The sequence below is a fragment of the Rhinoraja longicauda genome, chromosome 17, assembly GCF_053455715.1.
Source record: "Rhinoraja longicauda isolate Sanriku21f chromosome 17, sRhiLon1.1, whole genome shotgun sequence".
Lineage (NCBI taxonomy): Eukaryota > Metazoa > Chordata > Chondrichthyes > Rajiformes > Arhynchobatidae > Rhinoraja > Rhinoraja longicauda.
Genome location: NC_135969.1, coordinates 22858973 through 22878093, shown reverse-complemented (window position 1 = coordinate 22878093; position 19121 = coordinate 22858973). Strand labels below are relative to the sequence as shown.

Sequence of the window (19121 nt, the reverse complement as noted above, 5' to 3'; positions counted from 1 at the left end):
TCATAGCCCAGACTATCATGCAAATCAATCTCCCTTCCATTGACTCCATCTATACTTTACGTTGCCTTGGCAAGGACACCAGTATAATCAAGGGTGGGTCTCACCCACTCACTCCCTCCTCCCCTCTCCCATTAGGCAAGAGGTACAGAAGTTTGAAAACATGTACCTCCAGATTCAGGGACAGTTTCTTTCCAGCTGTTATCAGGCAACTGAACTGTCCTCTTACCAGCTAGAGAGTGGTCCTGACCTTCCATCTACCTCATTGGAGACATTCAAACTATCTTAAAACAAACTTTATTAGATTTTATCTTGCACCAAATATTATACCCTTTATCCTGTATCTGTACACTGTGGATGGCTTGATTGTAAGCATGTACAGTCTTTTTGCTGACTGGTAGCACCCAACAATAAGCTCTTCACCTCTCCCTGTCACTTGTCACAGTACACGTGACAATAATAAACTAAACTAAAATGTAGGCTACAAGATGATATTGAACAATTGGGTGAGTGTAATGGCAGGCAGATTTATGATAAAATTGAGGTGCTGTACTTTGGGATTAATCTACTAGGGATAGGATATAGACAATGGAGAATAGGGCACAAGAAAGCATGGAGGAACAGAAACTGAGGAACATAAAATCCCACTTAAATCATATCCACTGCATCTGTTTTATTTATCAAACTCCACAGAAATGTTCCTTCAGAAATCTACTCTAATCTTCTTTCAGGTAGTGCACTTCAGATTAATTGGCACGCTCTGTAAACATTTCCACAGCAACCCCCCTCTCCCCTCCATTCAAAAAAACTCAATATGATTTGAGACACAAATCTCCTATGTACAAAACCATGCTGATGATACCTAATCAGCTCCTGTTATTCTAATTACATGTATATCTTAACCCCAGAATATTCTCTAGTAATTTTCTGACCACAGATGTTAGACTAACTGGCCTGTAGTTCTCAGGCTTTTTCCTGCAGCCCTTCTTAAATAGAGGCACAACACTTGGCACACTCCAGTTTTTCGGCACCTCACTCGTATTTAATGATGACTCATACATTGCAGCAAGGGCACCCGCAATTTCCTCGTGTCCTCGGATATATCTGGTCAGGCTTGGGAGACTTGTCTACCTTCATACGTGTTAGGACCTTCCGCACCTCAAAGGCATTTAGTTAAAGAAAATAATGAAATAGAAAAACTGCATTTGAAGTACAGAAATGGTGTTCCAAATATATACCTGGATCTTCCTCCTTTGTCTGGATATTCTGCCCTTCTGCAATTGAAACAAATGAAAAGAGTAAAATTAAAGAGCGACTGGAAATCAGCAGTCACAACATTTGCAAATGCATACTGGAGATTCAACAATGCTTATGTCTATATTGGGAGATGATAGGGTGACTGCATTCTCCTCTGCCCATGACTGGCCAAATCACTGGTCCCCAGGGTACTGTGTTTCAGAAAGCTATAGCTTGGTACCTCTACCCCTCTCCACTTCATGAGTTTATCTTGGGAAAGACGCTCATGAAGAAACTACACAGTGTGGGATTTGAAACATTAACATCTAAAAGACCATAAAAGATGGCCTCTAAAAGATAAAATCTCTGTTCATATAAAAGAAGGCACCATCCTTGTGTTAATGATGTGAGACTCCAGTTTTACATAGAAATATAGGACAGTCAAACTATGGCCATAAAATTGAACATTGTTTCTGTGCAGTAAGATGCTATCTGCTTTTAAAACAGTTTGCTATCACTTCCTGCGAGAGTGTTTCTACATATCCAATATCGGACAATGTGAGTGTGGCTGTAAAAAGCATTAAATGTCTGTGTTTGTAATGTGTTAATGCGGGTAAATGGGATTTGTATATATTTGTTGAACGAGTGACATGGAGATGGTGAAAAGAAGGGCTGTTTCAGTGCTGTGCCATTCTATATATAACACCCAAAAACATATTTCTCCCCACTATATATGTTCTGTGGGATGCCAGCTCTGAAGTCTTATGTGGTCATTGTTTCAAGCAAATGCCACTATACCTCTGAAGCCCAGGGAATATTGAGTTTGCCTCGAAAGTGTCACTCATTCCATTTAAATGCACACTCTAATCTGTAGGTCGGTAATCTAGAAGAAACAGTCATCATTTAGACTTTAACCAATTTATGCATTTGAACGTCCTCAGGCAAAAAGCATGTTTATTCTCGAACTGCACAGTAAAAAGAACATCTACCAAAGGGTTTGTAAAGTCTCAAAGAATTGGAATAGAACGTGTCCTGCTGCAGCTGGAGTACTGCAATCAGCGTTAGAAACACCTTTAATAGTGGCCTTTGAGTTGTCACAAGGCAGATTCATCAGAATTATAATGAGGTTAAAGGTTGTGAGGATATCTGGCAAAGACTGGGTTTATGTTGGTGTGAATATAGGGAATTAATTGTCTCAAAGTGATTTGCTTAAGATGACTGAATGAACTAATAGAACAATTTGAAACAAACTATTTCATTTGATGCGAGATTCCAGAAAAAGAAAACATTAGCATTTAGAGTTAAGCTGTTCAGAGGTAATGGTAGGCACACAGGGAGTTATGGAATTTTGGAACCCTCCCCTACAAAAAAACCTTTTGCATAACAGGGCAACTGAAAATTTAGAAGCTCAGATTATTATTGGGCAATGATTATACTGGTCACAAAACCAAGTTAGGTAAAATGAATTGATATACAGGTCAACCATGATCTAATGGAACCTGTTTAAAGAATTGAATGGCCTACCCCTGTTCTTGTCTCTGTCTTTCTTTTACAGTCAATAACTCTGCCTAACTTTTTCTCTTTGTTTGTGTGTGTACATGTGTGCATGTTTGGGATCCTTGTTTCTCTAAATGTGGCACTGAACTACCTATATTTCATTGTCTCTCTTGAACCACCAACCAACCCCTTCCTCCCATCCCGTCCCCCTTTCATTCTATTTATCTGCATCTCCACCTGGTTCTTTCTACAATGAAAAATGTGCTCATCAGGTGTGTGTTCAAATTTATTTTCTCTATGTATGTAGTTCACCGAAAGAAATGCTGTCTGGAAGATGATATTTAAATTATTATGAATGGCATTATTTTCTAAAATATTAATGTATAATTGTGTTCAAAATGTGGTTACAGTTGTCACACTTATGTATTGAACATGTGTAAATCACTGATTCACACTCAGCTTCTGAGTAACAACAGTCTCATACTGCACGTGCTGATGGCGCAATAATCCCACTGCACTTTGGGGTCCAAAGTGTAACACCAAGGTCCGTGACTGTCGTCATCAGGGTTTCGACAATAGTTTTTCAGAAGACCAGCACTTGGATGCGTCTGAGGAGTGACTCTGTGGGGGAAGGTTTTGAAGGACACTGTCATTACTTTAGTTTGAGGCACAAACATCAATCCCGGTCATACACAGCAGACAGACACAGCTCCCTTTACATTAAAAAACAATGCACAGACCTGAGATCAACACAAATTCCCCAATAATATATAGCAATGCAAAAGAACACTAATTGGAGCAATATATATGTACTAAGATCATTGTTAATTCCAGACACATACTCATACCCCCAATAAATCACTATATCATCCTATCCCGTAATTTAGATTTTCAGTAATTTACACAAACCCTGACATGAATGCTAATTCCAACCATCCTAAGATTAAAATCCCAGTATTACACAGTAAATGTTTATATGTCCCTTACTTCACTAACACTATCGTTCCTCAGTATCCCACAGTATCTCCTGCACCATGCATCATGAACAATAGCTTCCCAATAACATACCAATCTGCCTAGATTATATAAAATACCAAGATTAAGGCTATTCTCCATCACACAACCGCTGTGTTGTTAACAGAAACATTACGTTCATTTCTTGAGCCAGGTAAAGATATCAAACAAGTGAAATGTAGCTTCCCTGATAATCTAATTTGAGCAACACTAATCCAACTGGATTAGTGTGAAACCCAGAAATGTGAACAAACATTAAGTCAATCACATACACGATTCAGACATTTATACATGCAGTAATTTGTCACAATACAGGTACAATGAAAATCTGTGTGCATGTGATGCTGCATGATGCAAATTTTTCATTGTACCTGTACCTCACCATGGTTGTGAATATGACATTATCACAATAAACTTGTCGACTTGACATGACACGACTGAGATATATGCTGAGATGAAGGAAATGAACACAATTGTATTTGGCCCCACAACTTTACACCAGCAACCTGTTAAGTTAGCATTCTGTACTTATTTTTTAAACTTTAACTAGCATTAATGATTTCAATTAATTAAAATAAATGGGAATGTATTTCTAAATAAACTAATACTGAAGATTTTCTTCAATGATGTTTATATTATTTCCAGTTCCTAAATGGCAGCAAAGGTCTTTTGACAGCACATGCTGCAAAGAGGCAGTCTGTAGCTGTGGGCTTAGTTTGTATTAGCTGAGGACCATCCATTGTCCACTCTATAGCTCACTGAATGGCTCCAGCATTAAAGCCCCATTGTTGGGAGGATCACAACAGCAAAAAGATAAACATGTTAATAGGGATGCTGCAAGAGGCTTTCGGAAGATATGACAGACAATCCAGACCATTATAATTCTGATACCCTGAGATTAACAATATTCCCAAGAATGTGTAATAATACTGATTCCCCAGTAATATATCTATAGCCTGATATACCAGATCTAGCTACCCTTAGAATAACAATGACCCCATTAATGTCGATCTTTCCATATTTTAATATCAATTTGTAAGTATTTGATGCTCCAAAATTACCACCTACCACAGCAATTTACAGAAATCCGGAAACTACCACCAATAATGCAGAGAACCCACAATCTCATGATACACATAGATCATGAAATTAACTTTGTTATAGCAATTTATAGATACTGGGACTAACACATTCTCAGAAATACAGAGACACCTGCCTAAACCATTGTCTATTTCTAGTTATTGGCTCTCAGAATCACTTAACAAAATGAAGACAACATACCGTGGGATATGAGGACTATTTGAGGTCCACATTTGGCATGGGATTCCCTTCCTAGTTCTATTGACAGCTCCTCGGTAGGTTGTCCCATTTCCCGCATAGCAGTCTGTAAAGTGGCAAGGCTAAGTGTTAAATAATTTGTCTTGCTCATACATAGGAACAAATGCAGGCTTATATTACGAGTGCTGCTCCTGATGAAGAAATTGCACCCGTTTTAAAGACAGATTCATCAACACACGCAGAGTAAGCATATTCTCAGTAAGCATGCAAGATTTCCTCCTTGAAGGCACATTTTCTAATATTAGATCTTCATTCTCTACTTTTTGATAATACATCATCAATGCTTTAACTTTGCAACAAACTTTGAAACATCCTCATCTCAGTCGGATGCCTCTGCTAATGCAGCAGCAGTGAGACGACACTTGCTCCTGCAGGTAGATACTGGGAGAATCAGGAACTCTACACAAGATCATTTGCTCACGGTCGCTGATAAAAAAGGAAGTATTATGTGAGGAGTGAATTGCCTACAAATGGCCCACTCTTTGTGCAGGGTTTCCTTCACACTCACACAAAGTGTTTCCATGCCGTCAGCAGATTGTTCATCTTACCTTCAGGTTCAACATCATCTTCGCAGCGTTTGATCTGCAGACAAAATGCTGTCCGGTCTCTGGGATCCATTGTGAAACACCAAGGGGCATCTGCGCCATCAGGATTCCGACAGTAGTTCTCCTGCAACCCTCTGTAACAATAGATGGGATATACTGGGCCAGAACTTTCCAACAACAGAATCAGAGAGGATTAACAATGCAGAAAGAGGCCATTTAATCCAGTGTGTCTGTGCTGTTCGAAAATTAGCAAACCGACCCAATCCAACCTTTAGTACTTTGCCTGTCACCCTGCAGATCATGACTCTTCAAGTACACATCCAAGCTTAATTGTATTGAGGGTATCTCCCAACATCCTTCCCTGCAGTGAATTCCACAAACCTAACCTCATCTCTGGGTGAAATGTTTTCCTCTCCTATCCTTTAATCTGTCAATCAAAAAGTTCAAAACAAAAATTATGGCTGCCCATTTTTTCCAGTATTTATTTTGGCTTTAAATGATTCTTGACCTCACTATTAATAGTCCTTTCTATTTCTATTTAATATATCTAGGTTCCTCAGTACTTTATACACCTTGGTTAAATATAATTTCCTCATTTACAAATAAACCAACCCTTTATTTAATGTCTTTATAATTTTCCAGTATTGGCTACACTTTTATAAATCCCCTCTGCACCCTCTCCAGTGCATTCACATTTTACTGCAATGTTATAAACATAACTGTTCATGGTTCTCAAGCTGTGGCCTAACAAATGTTGTCCATAGTTCTAGCACAATGAGCATAATGTCCCTGCTCTTATATTCTATACCTTGACCACTTAAGGAAAGCATCCTGCGTGCCTTTACAACCACAATATTGATTATTGTGTTACCTTTAAGGATCTGTGTACACGCATGGCATGGTCCCTTTCCTGCTCCACACAATTCAATATCCTCCAATTTATTGCATATTCCATTGCCCCATGTCAACTCCCCAAATGCATTACCTCACCTTTCACTGGATGCAATACCATATGCCAATTTGCAAACTTCTTTATCATGCCCCATACATTTAAAATGAAATTAATAACAAGGAAGAAACACTATACCCTGTGTTTATGAAAACATTTATCAACCATACCCTAGGCTTCCAAACACGAGGCCAAGTTCAGATCCATTTTGTGACTTTCCCTTTTTTAGTCATCCTGTCATATGGGACCTGTTAAAAGCCCGCATCATAACCATGTAGACTAAACAACCTCCATTAATCAACCCAGTCGACTGTCAGTCTGTAACTTTCTAAGTTGGTTTATGTTGTCTTAGAATTGATTCAATAATTTGCCAGCAACGGGGGTTAAACTAACTGGACTGTAATTAGTAACTTTACATCCTTTTTCAAATCATAGCACACTAAAAGACCTCCAATCCTCAGGCATCATTTCTACAGCCAAGGAGGATTGAACATTTCTAGCCAGAGCCAGCGAAAATTTCTCCTTTGCTTTTTTTAACAACCTGGGATATATTTGTAATTGTAATTGTAATTAATTTATTAGCCAAGTATGTAAAAACATACAAAGAATTTGGTTTGCCATACAATCATACCAAAAAAGCAACAAGACACACAACTACATAAAAATTTACATAAACATCCACCACAGCGCACTGTGATGGAAGGCAATAAGATATTATCTTCTTCCCTCCTTTTCTCTCCTGGTCGAGGCAGTCGAACCATCCGCAATCGGGGCGATCGAAGCTCCTGTAGCTGGCGATTGAAGCTCCTGCGGTTGGGGTGGTCGAAGTCCCTGTGGTTGGAGCTCCCAAAGTCAATCCCTAACAAAGGTACTGCGAGCTCCACGATGTTAAGTCCGCCGGCTCCTGTGGCTGGAGCTCCTGAAGTCGATCCCTGACAAAGGGATCGTAAGCTCCACGATGGTAAGTCCACAGGCTCCCGCAGTTGTAACTCCCGAAGTTGATCCCCGGCAACAGAACTGCCAGCTCCACGATGTTAGGCCGTAGTGCGGACGGAGATACGATATGGAAAAAGTCACATCTCCGTCAAGGAAAGAGATTTAAAACAGTTTCCTCAACTATCCCCCCCCCCCCCCTTATACAGTGCATTCAGAAAGTATTCAGACCCCTTCACTTTTTCCACATTTTGCTACGTTACAGCCTTATTTTAAAATTGATTAAATTCTTTTTTTTAATAATCAATCTACACACAATACCCTATAGTAAAAAAGTGAAAACAGGTGTTTAGAAATTTTTGCAAAGTAATTCAAAAGAAATAATTGAAATATCACATTTACATAAGTATTCAGACCCTTTGCTATGACACTCAAAATTGAGCTTAGGTTCATCCTGTTTCCATTGATTATCCTTGAGATGTTTCTACAACTTGATTGGAGTCCACCAGAGGTAAAATAAATTGATTGGACATGCTTTGGAAAGGCACACACCTGTCTATATAAGGTCCCACAGTTGACAGTGGACGTCAGAGCAAAAACCAAGCCATGAAGACGAAGGAATTGTCCGTAGACAATAGGTGCAGGAGGAGGCCATTCGGCCCTTTGAGCCAGCACCACCATTCAATGTGATCATGGCTGATCATTCTCAATCAGTACCCCATTCCTGCCTTCTCCCCATACCCCCTGACTCCGCTATCCTTAAGAGCTCTATCTAGCTCTCTCTTGAATGCATTCAGAGAATTCGCCTCCACTGCCTTCTGAGGCAGAGAATTCCACAGATTCACAACTCTCTGACTGAATTTTTTTTTCCTCATCTCAGTTTAAAATGACCTACCCCTTATTCTTAAACTGTGGCCCCTTGTTCTGGACTCCCCCAACATTGGGAACATGTTTCCTGCCACTAACGTGTCCAACCCCTTAATAATCTTATATGTTTCGATAAGATTCCCTCTCATCCTTCTAAATTCCAGTGTATACAAGCCTAGTCGCTCCAGTCTTTCAACATATGACAGTCCCGCCATTCCGGGAATTAACCTAGTAAACCTACGCTGCACGCCCTCAATAGCAAGAATATCCTTCCTCAAATTTGGAGACCAAAACTGCACACAGTACTCCAGTTGCAGTCTCACTAGGGCCCTGTACAACTGTAGAAGGACCTCTTTGCTCCTATACTCAACTCCCCTTGTTATGAAGGCCAACATTCCATTGGCTTTCTTCACTGCCTGCTGTACCTGCATGCTTCCTTTCAGTGACTGATGCACTAGGACACCCAGATTTCGTTGTATGTCCCCTTTTCCTAACTTGACACCATTCAGATAATACTCTGCCTTCCTATTCTTACCACCAAAGTGGATAACCTCACACTTATCCACATTAAACTACATCTGCCATGCATCCGCACACTCACACAACCTTGTCCGTAGACCTCCAAGACAGGATTGTGTCGAGATACAGATATGGGGAAGGGTATGAAACAATTTCTGCAGCATTGCAGGTCCTGAAGAGCACAGTGGCCTCCGTCATTCCTAAATGGAAAAACTTTGGAACCACCACGATTCTTCATAGAGCTGGTCTCCCGGCCAAACTGAACAATCGGGAGAAGTGCCTTGGTCAGGGAGGTGACCAAGAACCCGATGGTCACTCTGACAGAGCTCCAGAGTTCCTCTGTGAAAATGGGAGAATCTTCCAGAAGGACAACTAAATCTGCAGCACTCCACCAATTAGGTCTTTATGGTAGAGTGGCCAGACGGAAGCCACTCCTCAGTAAAAGTCACATGACAGCCCAATTGGAGTTTGCCAAAAGGCACTCAAAGGACTCTGAGACCATGAGAAACAAGATTCTCTGGTCTGATGAAGCCAAGATTGAATCTCTTTGGCCTGAATGCCAAGCGGCACCGCTCATCACCTGGCCAATACCATACCTATGGTGAAGCATGGTGGTGGCAGCATCATGCTGTGGGGATGTTTTTCAGCGGCAGGAACTGGGAGACGAGTCAGGATCGAGGGAAAGATGAACGGAGCAAAGTACAGAGGGGTCCTTGATGAAATCCTGCTCCAGAGCTTTCTGAACCTCAGACTGGGGCAGAGGTTCACCTCCCAACAGGACAATGACCCTAAGCGCACAGCCAAGACAACGCAGGCGTGGCTTCATGACAAGTCTGTGAATGTCCTTGAGTGGCCCAGCCAGAGCCCAGAAATGAACCCGATCAAACATCTCTGGAGGGACCTGAAAATAGCTGTGCATCGACGCTCCCCATCCAACATGACAGAGATTGAGAGGATCTGCAGAGAAGAATGGGAAAAAAAATCCCCAAATGCAGGTGTGCCTTAGCGTCATACCTAAGAAGATTTGAGGCTGTAATCGCTGCCAAAGGTGCCTCAACAAAGTACTGAGTAAAGGGTCTAAATACTTATGTAAATGTGATATTTCAGTTATTTATTTTTAATTACTTTGCAAAAATTTCTAAACACCTGTTTTCACTTTTATATTATGGGGTATTGTGTGTAGGCTGATGATTAAAAAAATGAATTTAATCCATTTTAAAATAAGGCTGTAACGTAGCAGAATGTTGAAAAAGTGAAGGGGTCTGAATACTTCCTGAATGCACTGTATAATACAAGTCTAAAGATACACTAAAACAGACATTTAACAACAGACTAAAAACAACAAAAGAAAAGGAGACAGACTGTTGGCGAGGCTGCCATCATACGGCGCCACCAAGGTCTAGTGATTTATCTACCTTCAAAAAACCTTAATACTTACACTTTTACTATATTTATTTGATCTGATATTTGCCTTTTACACGCCTTAAGTACAAAATTGGAAATGTCGTCTTGTTTTGTGCAGATTGTACAAAGTAGTCACTTCTCTGCATCCTCCATTTCCACCTGTTCCTTAACTTTCTGGTCTCTAATGGGCCCTAGTTTTTTCTTTAACTAAGTGTTACATTATTTACAATTTATTTTGCATTTTCTTTTATTTTACTTGCCAGTATTTTTCATACCCTTCCTTTGCTCTCCTAATTTCCCTTTTAATTTCACTCCTTCACTTCCTTTTCACTTCCAGGCTTTCTATTGCATTGCATTAAAGTGACTGACATAATATATGATACAATAGAACTTTATTCATCCTAGGAGGGAAGTTGATCTGCCAACTGTCATAAAACAAATGATAGAAGAAACATGAAATTAAAGTGACAAGTGGAAAGGATTGGGGATGTGCAAAGATTTGGGGAGGGGGTGGAGGCGAATCAGTCTACCCCATAACAGAAGGGGGAGGGATTGTACAGTTTGATAGCCACAGGGAAGAAGGATATCCTGTGGCGTTCTATACTGCATCTTGGTGGAACTAATCTGTTGCTGAAGGTACTCCTCAGGTTGACTACTGTGTCATGGAGGGGGTGAGCTGTATTATCCAAGAAGCTCTGCAGTTTGAGGAACATTCTCCCCTCCAAGACCACTTCCCATGCATCCAACTCCAACCCCAGGACAGAGCCAGCCTTCCTGATGAGTTTATTAATCTTGTTGGCGTCCACGGCCTGCTGTCCCAGTACATAATAGCGAAGAAGTTGGCATTGGCTACCTACCGATTTGTAGAACATCTGCAGCATCTTACTGCAGATGTTGAAGGAGCGGAGCCTTCTCAAAAATTACAGCTCGCTCCGTCACTTCGTGTATAGGGCCTCAGCATTCCTGGATCAGTCCAGTTTACTGTCCAGGTACACTCCAAGGTATTTCTACTTCTTGGTAAACTGCACATCCACACCATTGATGGAGATTATGTTTCCTTATTTCACCCTTTATGCACATTACTATGCAATGGGTCCTAGATTTGGTAGTACTATCCTTTTTCTTTGTGGGGGAGCAAGTTTACCCTAACGTCCTTGAATTTACTTATTAAATGTCTTCCATTGCTCCAAGACTAGTTTACCTTCACGTAACTTTTTCCAGTCAACTCTTGCCAAATTGAACCCAATTTAATAAAGTTTTCCTCGCTTATTACTTATTAGCCAAGTATGTTTTGCAACATACGAGGAATTTCATTTGTCATACATTCAGACCAATAAAAAGCAACAGAACACACAAAATACATTTTAACATGAACATCCACCACAGTGTCTCCTCTGCATTCCTCATTGTGATGGAAGGCGAAAAAAAGTTCAATCTCTTTCCTTCTTTGTTCTCCCATGGTCGGGGGCCTCGAGCCTTCCGTTGATGGGATGATCTTGACTCCCGTAGCCGGTGGTCGGGCCCTCGCGTCGGGGCAATCAAGTTCCTGCATTAGGGGGGGGGGGGATCTTAGATCACCCGCACCGAGCGATCGGACCCAGGTCGGGACTGGTCGAAACCTTCTGCGTCGTTTGGAGCTCTCGACATCGGACTCTACCCGAGACTGCGAGCTCCTCGATGATGAAATCCGCAGGCTTTGGAGCATCGAGCCCAGACAAGGGATCGCACGTTCTGATGGTAAGTTTACGTCCCCGCAGTGGGGCTCAGTCTAGTCCCGAGCTAGGCCACCAGCTCCATGATGTTAGGCCGCAGAGCGACCGGTGATGCGATCCGGAAAACAATCGCATCTCCGGCAAGGTAAGAAATTGAAAAAAAGTTTCCCCGACCCCCCCCCCCCCCCCCCCCCTCCACATAAAACAAACCAGAGAACATTAACACAAACTTTTAAAACACACTAAAAATAACAAAAAAGACGAAAAAGACACAGACTGTGGGCAAGGCTATTCCTCCCAGTGGAATGTGGGTGGTGCTGCAATTCCAATTTAGACCTTTTATTCCAATCTTAACCAAGTCCTTTTCCACAACTGTTAAATCCAACAGATTTATAATCACTACCGTATAAGACTTCCCCACTGACACTTCCACTTGCTCAGATTAATTTCCTAATTGCAGAATTGTCCCCCGTTCTTCTCAACCCCAGTCCAACTGTATCCAAACCCACATTATCGAATGGGTTTAAATTCTGTTAACTTAATCCACAAATTCTGTCTAACTCGCTGAATGAGCACTTTCTGCTCAGATAGTAGACGTCCATTATCTACATTATATTGCTTTTGTAATTAAGGATCAACGATCTAAATCATTTGCTGCTATTTACTCTAATTAACAGATTTTGAATATTTGAAGGCTGTATTGTTCCATACTTGCATTGATAATTTTCGGGTGTGAACTCGTGTTCGTGTGGAGATTGTGCGTCCCATCGTTGGCAGAGAGTTCCAGATGTGGTTTGGCTCACTCTCCCTCTGTATCCTATCCCGTACTGTTTGAAGCATTTTTTGGTGATCTCCACATCTTTCAACTTGTGTGTCTCACCTGTGAATTGAAAAAAAAGAAGATAAATAGAAATAAAATATTTTTCTTTATCTTACATTCTTTAATTCACAGTCCCTTCAGTACATATTTTAGGATCGTAAAAAGTCACCCCATTTGGCTCTTGGGTGGCTCAAGAAGATAAAAACACTATTTCTTCTAGCCATTTCACTTGATAAGGTCTGCTCCTCTGCCACATGGTTTTTGCTTTTCTCATTCATCCTCTCAAGAGTTATGAAGAATAGGCCAGTAAATGTTTTTGAGGCCAAGATCGGATCGCTCACGATCTTATTGGACTTAAGAGCACCCTGGCAATGTCATATATCTCTTCCTGTCCAGAGTCACAGAGTTATGCAGCATGGAAATAGGCCCTTCAGCCTTACACATCCATGCCAACCAAGTTGCCAACCTGAGCTAGTCCCATTTGGTCCAATCCATGTACCTGTCTAAATGTTTTTAAAATCATGTAATTGTACCCACCTCTATTACTTCCTTTGGCAGCTCATTCCATATACCTACCACCTGCCTGAAGAAGGAATGACCAGGATAGGACAAGTCCTGTGTGAAAAAGTTATCCCTCAGGTCCCCTTTAGATTTTCCCCCAGTTAGCTTAATTCTGTGCCTCTATTGCCTCCCTGCTCAAAGACTATTCACCATTTTAATGCCCCTCATGTTTTTTTTAATGTATCTTTTTCCACCACCACTCCGACAGGGCAATAGACATCTACCACTTTCCCCTAACATTTGACCTCCTAAGGCACAACAGTTCACACTTGCCCCGATTAAAATCCACATACTATTTTTCTGCCATGTCTGCAAATGATTTATATCCTGTTGTATCCTGCTACATCCAGCTGCCCTCTTGTTTTTAATGTATCAAATGACACTCCACTTTCTTTAATCCTACTCGTCCAAAACATTTCACATCCCCTATTGGCCCTCCTAATTCCCTGCTCAAGTTCCTTCTTGTTTTCTTTATTTCTCTGATATCGCCTTCCTAAACTTTTAGATTTAAGTTTAGGTGTTTTAAAGTCACATGTAGTGAGGTACAGTGAAAAGCTTTGTTTGCATGATATTCAATCAAATCAGATAATATACATAAATGTAATCATACAAACTAAAGTACAGTAGGAAGAGTAAAGGGGAAGATACAGAGTGCAGAATATTGTTCTCAGCATTGTAGCGCACTAGTACCATCGACAATGTCCAATGTCTGCAATGGGGTAAAGGTGAATCGGACCGTGCCCTAGCCAGATAACAGAGAAGAAACATAGAAAGTAGGTGCAGGAGTAGGCCATTCGGCCCTTCGAGCCTGCACCGCCATTCAATATGATCATGGCTGATCATCCAACTCAGTATCCTGTACCTGCCTTCTCTCCATACCCCCTGATCCCTTTAGCCACAAGGGCCAATGAACTGGCCTCAACTACCTTCTGTGGCAGAGAATTCCACAGATTCACCACTCTGTGTGGAAAAAAAAAGTTTTCATCTCGGTCCTAAAAGACTTCCCCCTTATCCTTAAACTGTGACCCCTTGTTCTGGACTTCCCCAACATCGGGAACAATCTTCCTGCATCTAGCCTGTCCAACCCCTTAAGAATTTTGTAAGTTTCTATAAGATCCCCCCTCAATCTTCTAAATTCCAGCAAGTACAAGCCGAGTCTATCCAGTCTTTCTTCATATGAAAGTCCTGCCATCCTAGGAATCAATCTGGTGAACCTCAAGCTACATCAGGGAAACTGTTCTCAAGTCTGGTGGTGCATGCTTTCAAGCTTCTGCCTGAAGAAGGAATGACCAGGATAAGACAAGTCCTTGATTATGTTGACTGCTTTTCCAAGGTTGCATAAGCGGGGGAGGGTCTGGTCTTTGTGCCTTATATATGCTACCTTTTCTTGTTGACTAAACGTACAACATCGCTTGCCATTCAAGGTTAAAAGCCACACTTACTGCATTTACGTATGTTGCAATATTCACGCTCGACAGCAGGGTTAGTGGTGTAACACCAGGGCAAGGCTGAGCCATCAGGATTCCGACAATAATTATCATCCAAGTTCTTCTCAGGATATCTTAAATCAACAGGAGATGAACCATGGCAAACATTAGCAATTACACTTACGTCAGATCTGTGCTGCAAAAGATGCTTTAACATAATTTTGCTGCCGTAAACATGAACTGGGGTTGAAAGATTAATAATCTGGACCTTTACTTCTATTTGAATCAAGCAAGACTGATGTAATGAAGGCACTGCACTTTGACCCGATAGCCAAGTAAGTTATTCAAAGGAACATAACAGCTAACCCAACATCAAAGCTCAAAAGAAAGGTACCAAGGGTCTGATAAGGAGGGGAAAGATGCTGTTACAAGGCGCCCTCCCTCCACATCTAGGTTATATCACAGTGACCTTATCGTAGTGTTCTGGGGCTTGATACCTTTTCAGGACAAATTTGGGAATAAGCCACAACCCAAATTGATGAGGGACATTGATTGGGAACTCTGACTCTGACTGTCTATTGTTACTACATGTCATTGATAGATTAGAAATGGAGAATCCAATAACAAGCATCCACATTTCTTGGTGAAGATTGCGTTCTTAGTTTGAATATGAACTTGGTGTCACGTACCTCTCTGGCTGGTACTTATGTACGTGAGGATAGTTGAGATCCCAGCGTTGACATTCTAAGCCACTTGTTGTGTGATCCATGAAGCCTGCGTAATCCTCACCATTGCACATCACACAAACATCTGAGCGATAAAAATATAAACATATTATCATCAATATTCAGTACAGCAACTTCATTGCAAGTTTATTGATGCAGTTGTGTCTTTTCTGCCACTGTTTCCACCATGGCTATTTGTACAGTTTGAAGAAATAAGAGACAACAGATGCTGGGATCTGGAGCTAAAACATTTTGCTCAAGATTCCAGCATTTGCAATCTCTTGTGTAACCCTGCTGGAGGAATTTAGGATGTCAGAGAAAGTAAATGTCTCAAATCAAGGTTCTACTTTGACCTGTATTTTTGCCTCCACTCCCCATCTCCCAACAAGATAAGAGTGGCACGGTGGTGCAGCGGTAGAGTTGCTGCCTTACAGCACTTGCAGTGCTAGAAACCCGGGTTCAATCCCGACTATGGGCATTGTCTGTATGGAGTTTGTACATTTTCCCCATGACCGCATGGGTTTTCTCCGAGATCTTCGGTGTCTCCCACACTCCAATGGGCCTGTTTCCGCGCTGTATCTCTAAATTAAAATAAAGTACTCCTCATGTGAATCAATCAATAATTGGAGCAAAAACAGAGAATAATGAAAAAGGAATTAAACATTTCCTCTGATCTTGGGTCTCGGCCCAAAACATCACCTATTCCTTCTCTCCAGAGATGCTGCCAGTCCCGTTGAGTTACTCCAGCTTTTTGTGTCTATCTTCAGCCTTGAATATATTAGAATGCCTGAGGTAGAGAATTTCAGATTTACATTCCTCCCCAATGTAGATTGAAGTGGCAAACCATTTATCCGAAGACCATTTATCTTTTCTTTTTGCCGTAGGATTTACTAGCAACTCTCACCAATCTCCATCTGTATCCACATTACAACAAACGTTATTGCCCATACAAGTTTATCTGGTTACACATAATCGCATAATTAATTGCTGATTCTGAATTAGCAGACAGCTGGCTTAATATTTACTAATACACTGAAAGAAACTATAAATTAGGTTTTAAGTGCAGTTTTAAATTCCAATGCCTAACTTAAATTTTAAGAAGATTTCATTCCCCGCTAATTCCTTCGTCCTCCAAATCCCTGCCTCTGGCCTTGTTCAAAGGTTATTCTCCAATAACTGCATACTGAGTAACCACTATTTTTCAGTGGTGTGACACTACCATCAAGTGGCATGACTGTGATCCATGGTCACTCAATGCACCAGTGTCTCTGGCTAGATACAAGGAGGGTATAAGCTCAGTCTTTACAGTGTATTATAGAAGTAAAAATCTCAGAGTACAATCTTTATCTCTGAGATTCTCTTATTTGTAGGAGGTTCTACCTATGGAACATCTGACTTGCCAAGCTGATGTGAGGAATGAATAGAAATGAGGAAACAAGGAACGGAGTCTGAAAAAGGATCCCGACCTGAAATATCACCTATCCATGTTCTCCAGTGATGTTGCCTGACCCACTGAGTTATTCCAGCACTCTGTATTTTTTTTTAAATGAATGAGTAGGTAAATGGTAGCAAAGAGTGATTGAACAATTTTGATTTTGTCAGGATTAGCCATCTACTTACTACGTACCATATTCTATGAAAGACAGGAGTAAATATGGCTTGTACTAAATAGCACAATGGGGTGGCAAAGCAATAAGGGTAACATTATTAGTTTAACCCATTTTGTTGATTACTTACAATGCAGATTATTATGTAACAACAGGCATTTGGTCCCATGAGTATATGCTGGCTCTTAAAATGTCCATGATTTAATCCCACACCCCTGCACTTTCCTTGAAGTCAGGTAATCTATTTTCCTTTTCAAGCAAAACCCCATAGAAAGTTCCCATAGAATCTGCTTCCACCATATTTTCAAGCAGTTCACTCTAGGTCACAGGAACTTGGTGGGGGATTAAAAAGAAACATCTCCTCATCTATCCTCCACTTTTTTCATGAATTATCTCAAATTTGTAAACTTTTATTTTCCCATTCTTAATTTTGAACACTTCAAGTAAATCTCCCTTTACTTTCCTGCATCCAATGAGAACAATGCCACTTCTCTATTCCCTGCCCAAATCTCCCTGAACCATAATATTTTTCAACTGAAATAAAACCAGGTCATGTAGCACCTGTGCAATGCAAACAGATTTAATGATTCAGGTCAAAGGGCCCTTTATCAAAACTGATGACATGGAACAGTATATTTTGACTGAATCTCAATATCTTCGCTAAAGCCTTGATATCATTCCTTAATCATGATACCCAGATTGGACACAATACTTTATTAACATCTCATTAATGAGTTGAATAGATATATTGGCAGAAACAGTCCTGCTCAAAATGTCATGAATCAATGATATATATACTGAACTTTAAAAAGTGATCAATGGTTCTTAGATATATTGTATTTAAACATGAAAATGTTTAACGATAAACAACTAATATGGAGCATTCTACTATAGTGTTCTAGCAGAAAGAGAGAGTTAACATATTTCTTTAATGGAGACACAAGGAACTGCAGATGCTGGAATCTTGAAAAAACACTAAGTGCTGGAAGAACCGCCTGTCAGGTGGCATCAGTGGAGGGAATGGGTTTAGTTTAAAGATACAGCGCCGAATCAGTCCCTTCGGCCCACCGGGTCCGCGCCGACCAGCGTTCCCCGCATATTAACACTAGCCTACACCCATTAAGAACAATTTTTACATTCACCAAACTAATTAACCTACAAACCTGTACATCTTTGGAGTGTGGGAGGAAACCGAAGATCTCAGAGAAAACCCACGCAGGGGAGAACATACAAACTCCGTACAGACAGCGCCCATAGCCAGGATCGAACCCGGGTCGACGGCGCTACATTCGCTGTAAGGCAGCAACTCCACCACTGCGCCACCGTGACCGTGATGGTTCAGTCTGAAGAAGGGTCAGGAGCTGAAGCCGCATCTGCCCATTCCTTCCACTGATGCTGCCTAACGTGCTGAATTCCCCCAGCACTTTGTGTTTTTACTGCATTTCTTTAATGTCTTTCATGACTTTGAATGTTTATTGTGCTTAACAGACCATTAAGTACTAAATTACCATTTTAACTAATGGTAATTTAACTAATGAATTTACCATTCAGCTAATTTAACCTAACAAATTTTCCATTAACGGAATAGATGACCAGGCAACCCATGTACATTGGGGAACAAATATTGGCAGGACAATGTCTCATCTGAAGGATGACGCCTCCAAAAACACAGCACCCTTTTCACTATTATATTGGAAGGTCAGGTTAAACTTTGCAGAGAGGTCTGAACACATGGCTCACTGATTTAGACGTAAGAATGCTACCCAATGTACCCAGTTTGACACAAGGAAAGTATCTTATTGATTGAATGTCAAGGGAAGAATTAACTACAAGTTCTTAGCTCTAAGCAATTCTATCTACCAGATGGTTACATATTCCCTAGGTTAGTTGAACAGATGGGACCTTTGGGCCACTCCTAATGCTACTGTATAAGGTAAATTCAAACTCTGGTGAACTGGGATGAACAGCAA

General features: G+C 40.9%; 1 protein-coding gene across 1 annotated transcript in view; it reads right to left on the bottom strand.

Moving 5' to 3' along the window:
- The window catches only part of mst1 (macrophage stimulating 1), a 50167-nt gene that overhangs the window by 12680 nt on the left and 18366 nt on the right, over nucleotides 1-19121 (bottom strand). The window contains exons 6-12 of the mRNA XM_078414353.1: nucleotides 15509-15629; nucleotides 14835-14953; nucleotides 12723-12891; nucleotides 5631-5761; nucleotides 5026-5128; nucleotides 3215-3351; nucleotides 1236-1271 (exon numbers count right to left, since the gene is read on the bottom strand). Of these exons, the coding sequence (XP_078270479.1) occupies nucleotides 1236-1271; nucleotides 3215-3351; nucleotides 5026-5128; nucleotides 5631-5761; nucleotides 12723-12891; nucleotides 14835-14953; nucleotides 15509-15629 (816 nt within the window). The remainder of the gene's footprint in view (nucleotides 1-1235; nucleotides 1272-3214; nucleotides 3352-5025; nucleotides 5129-5630; nucleotides 5762-12722; nucleotides 12892-14834; nucleotides 14954-15508; nucleotides 15630-19121) is intronic.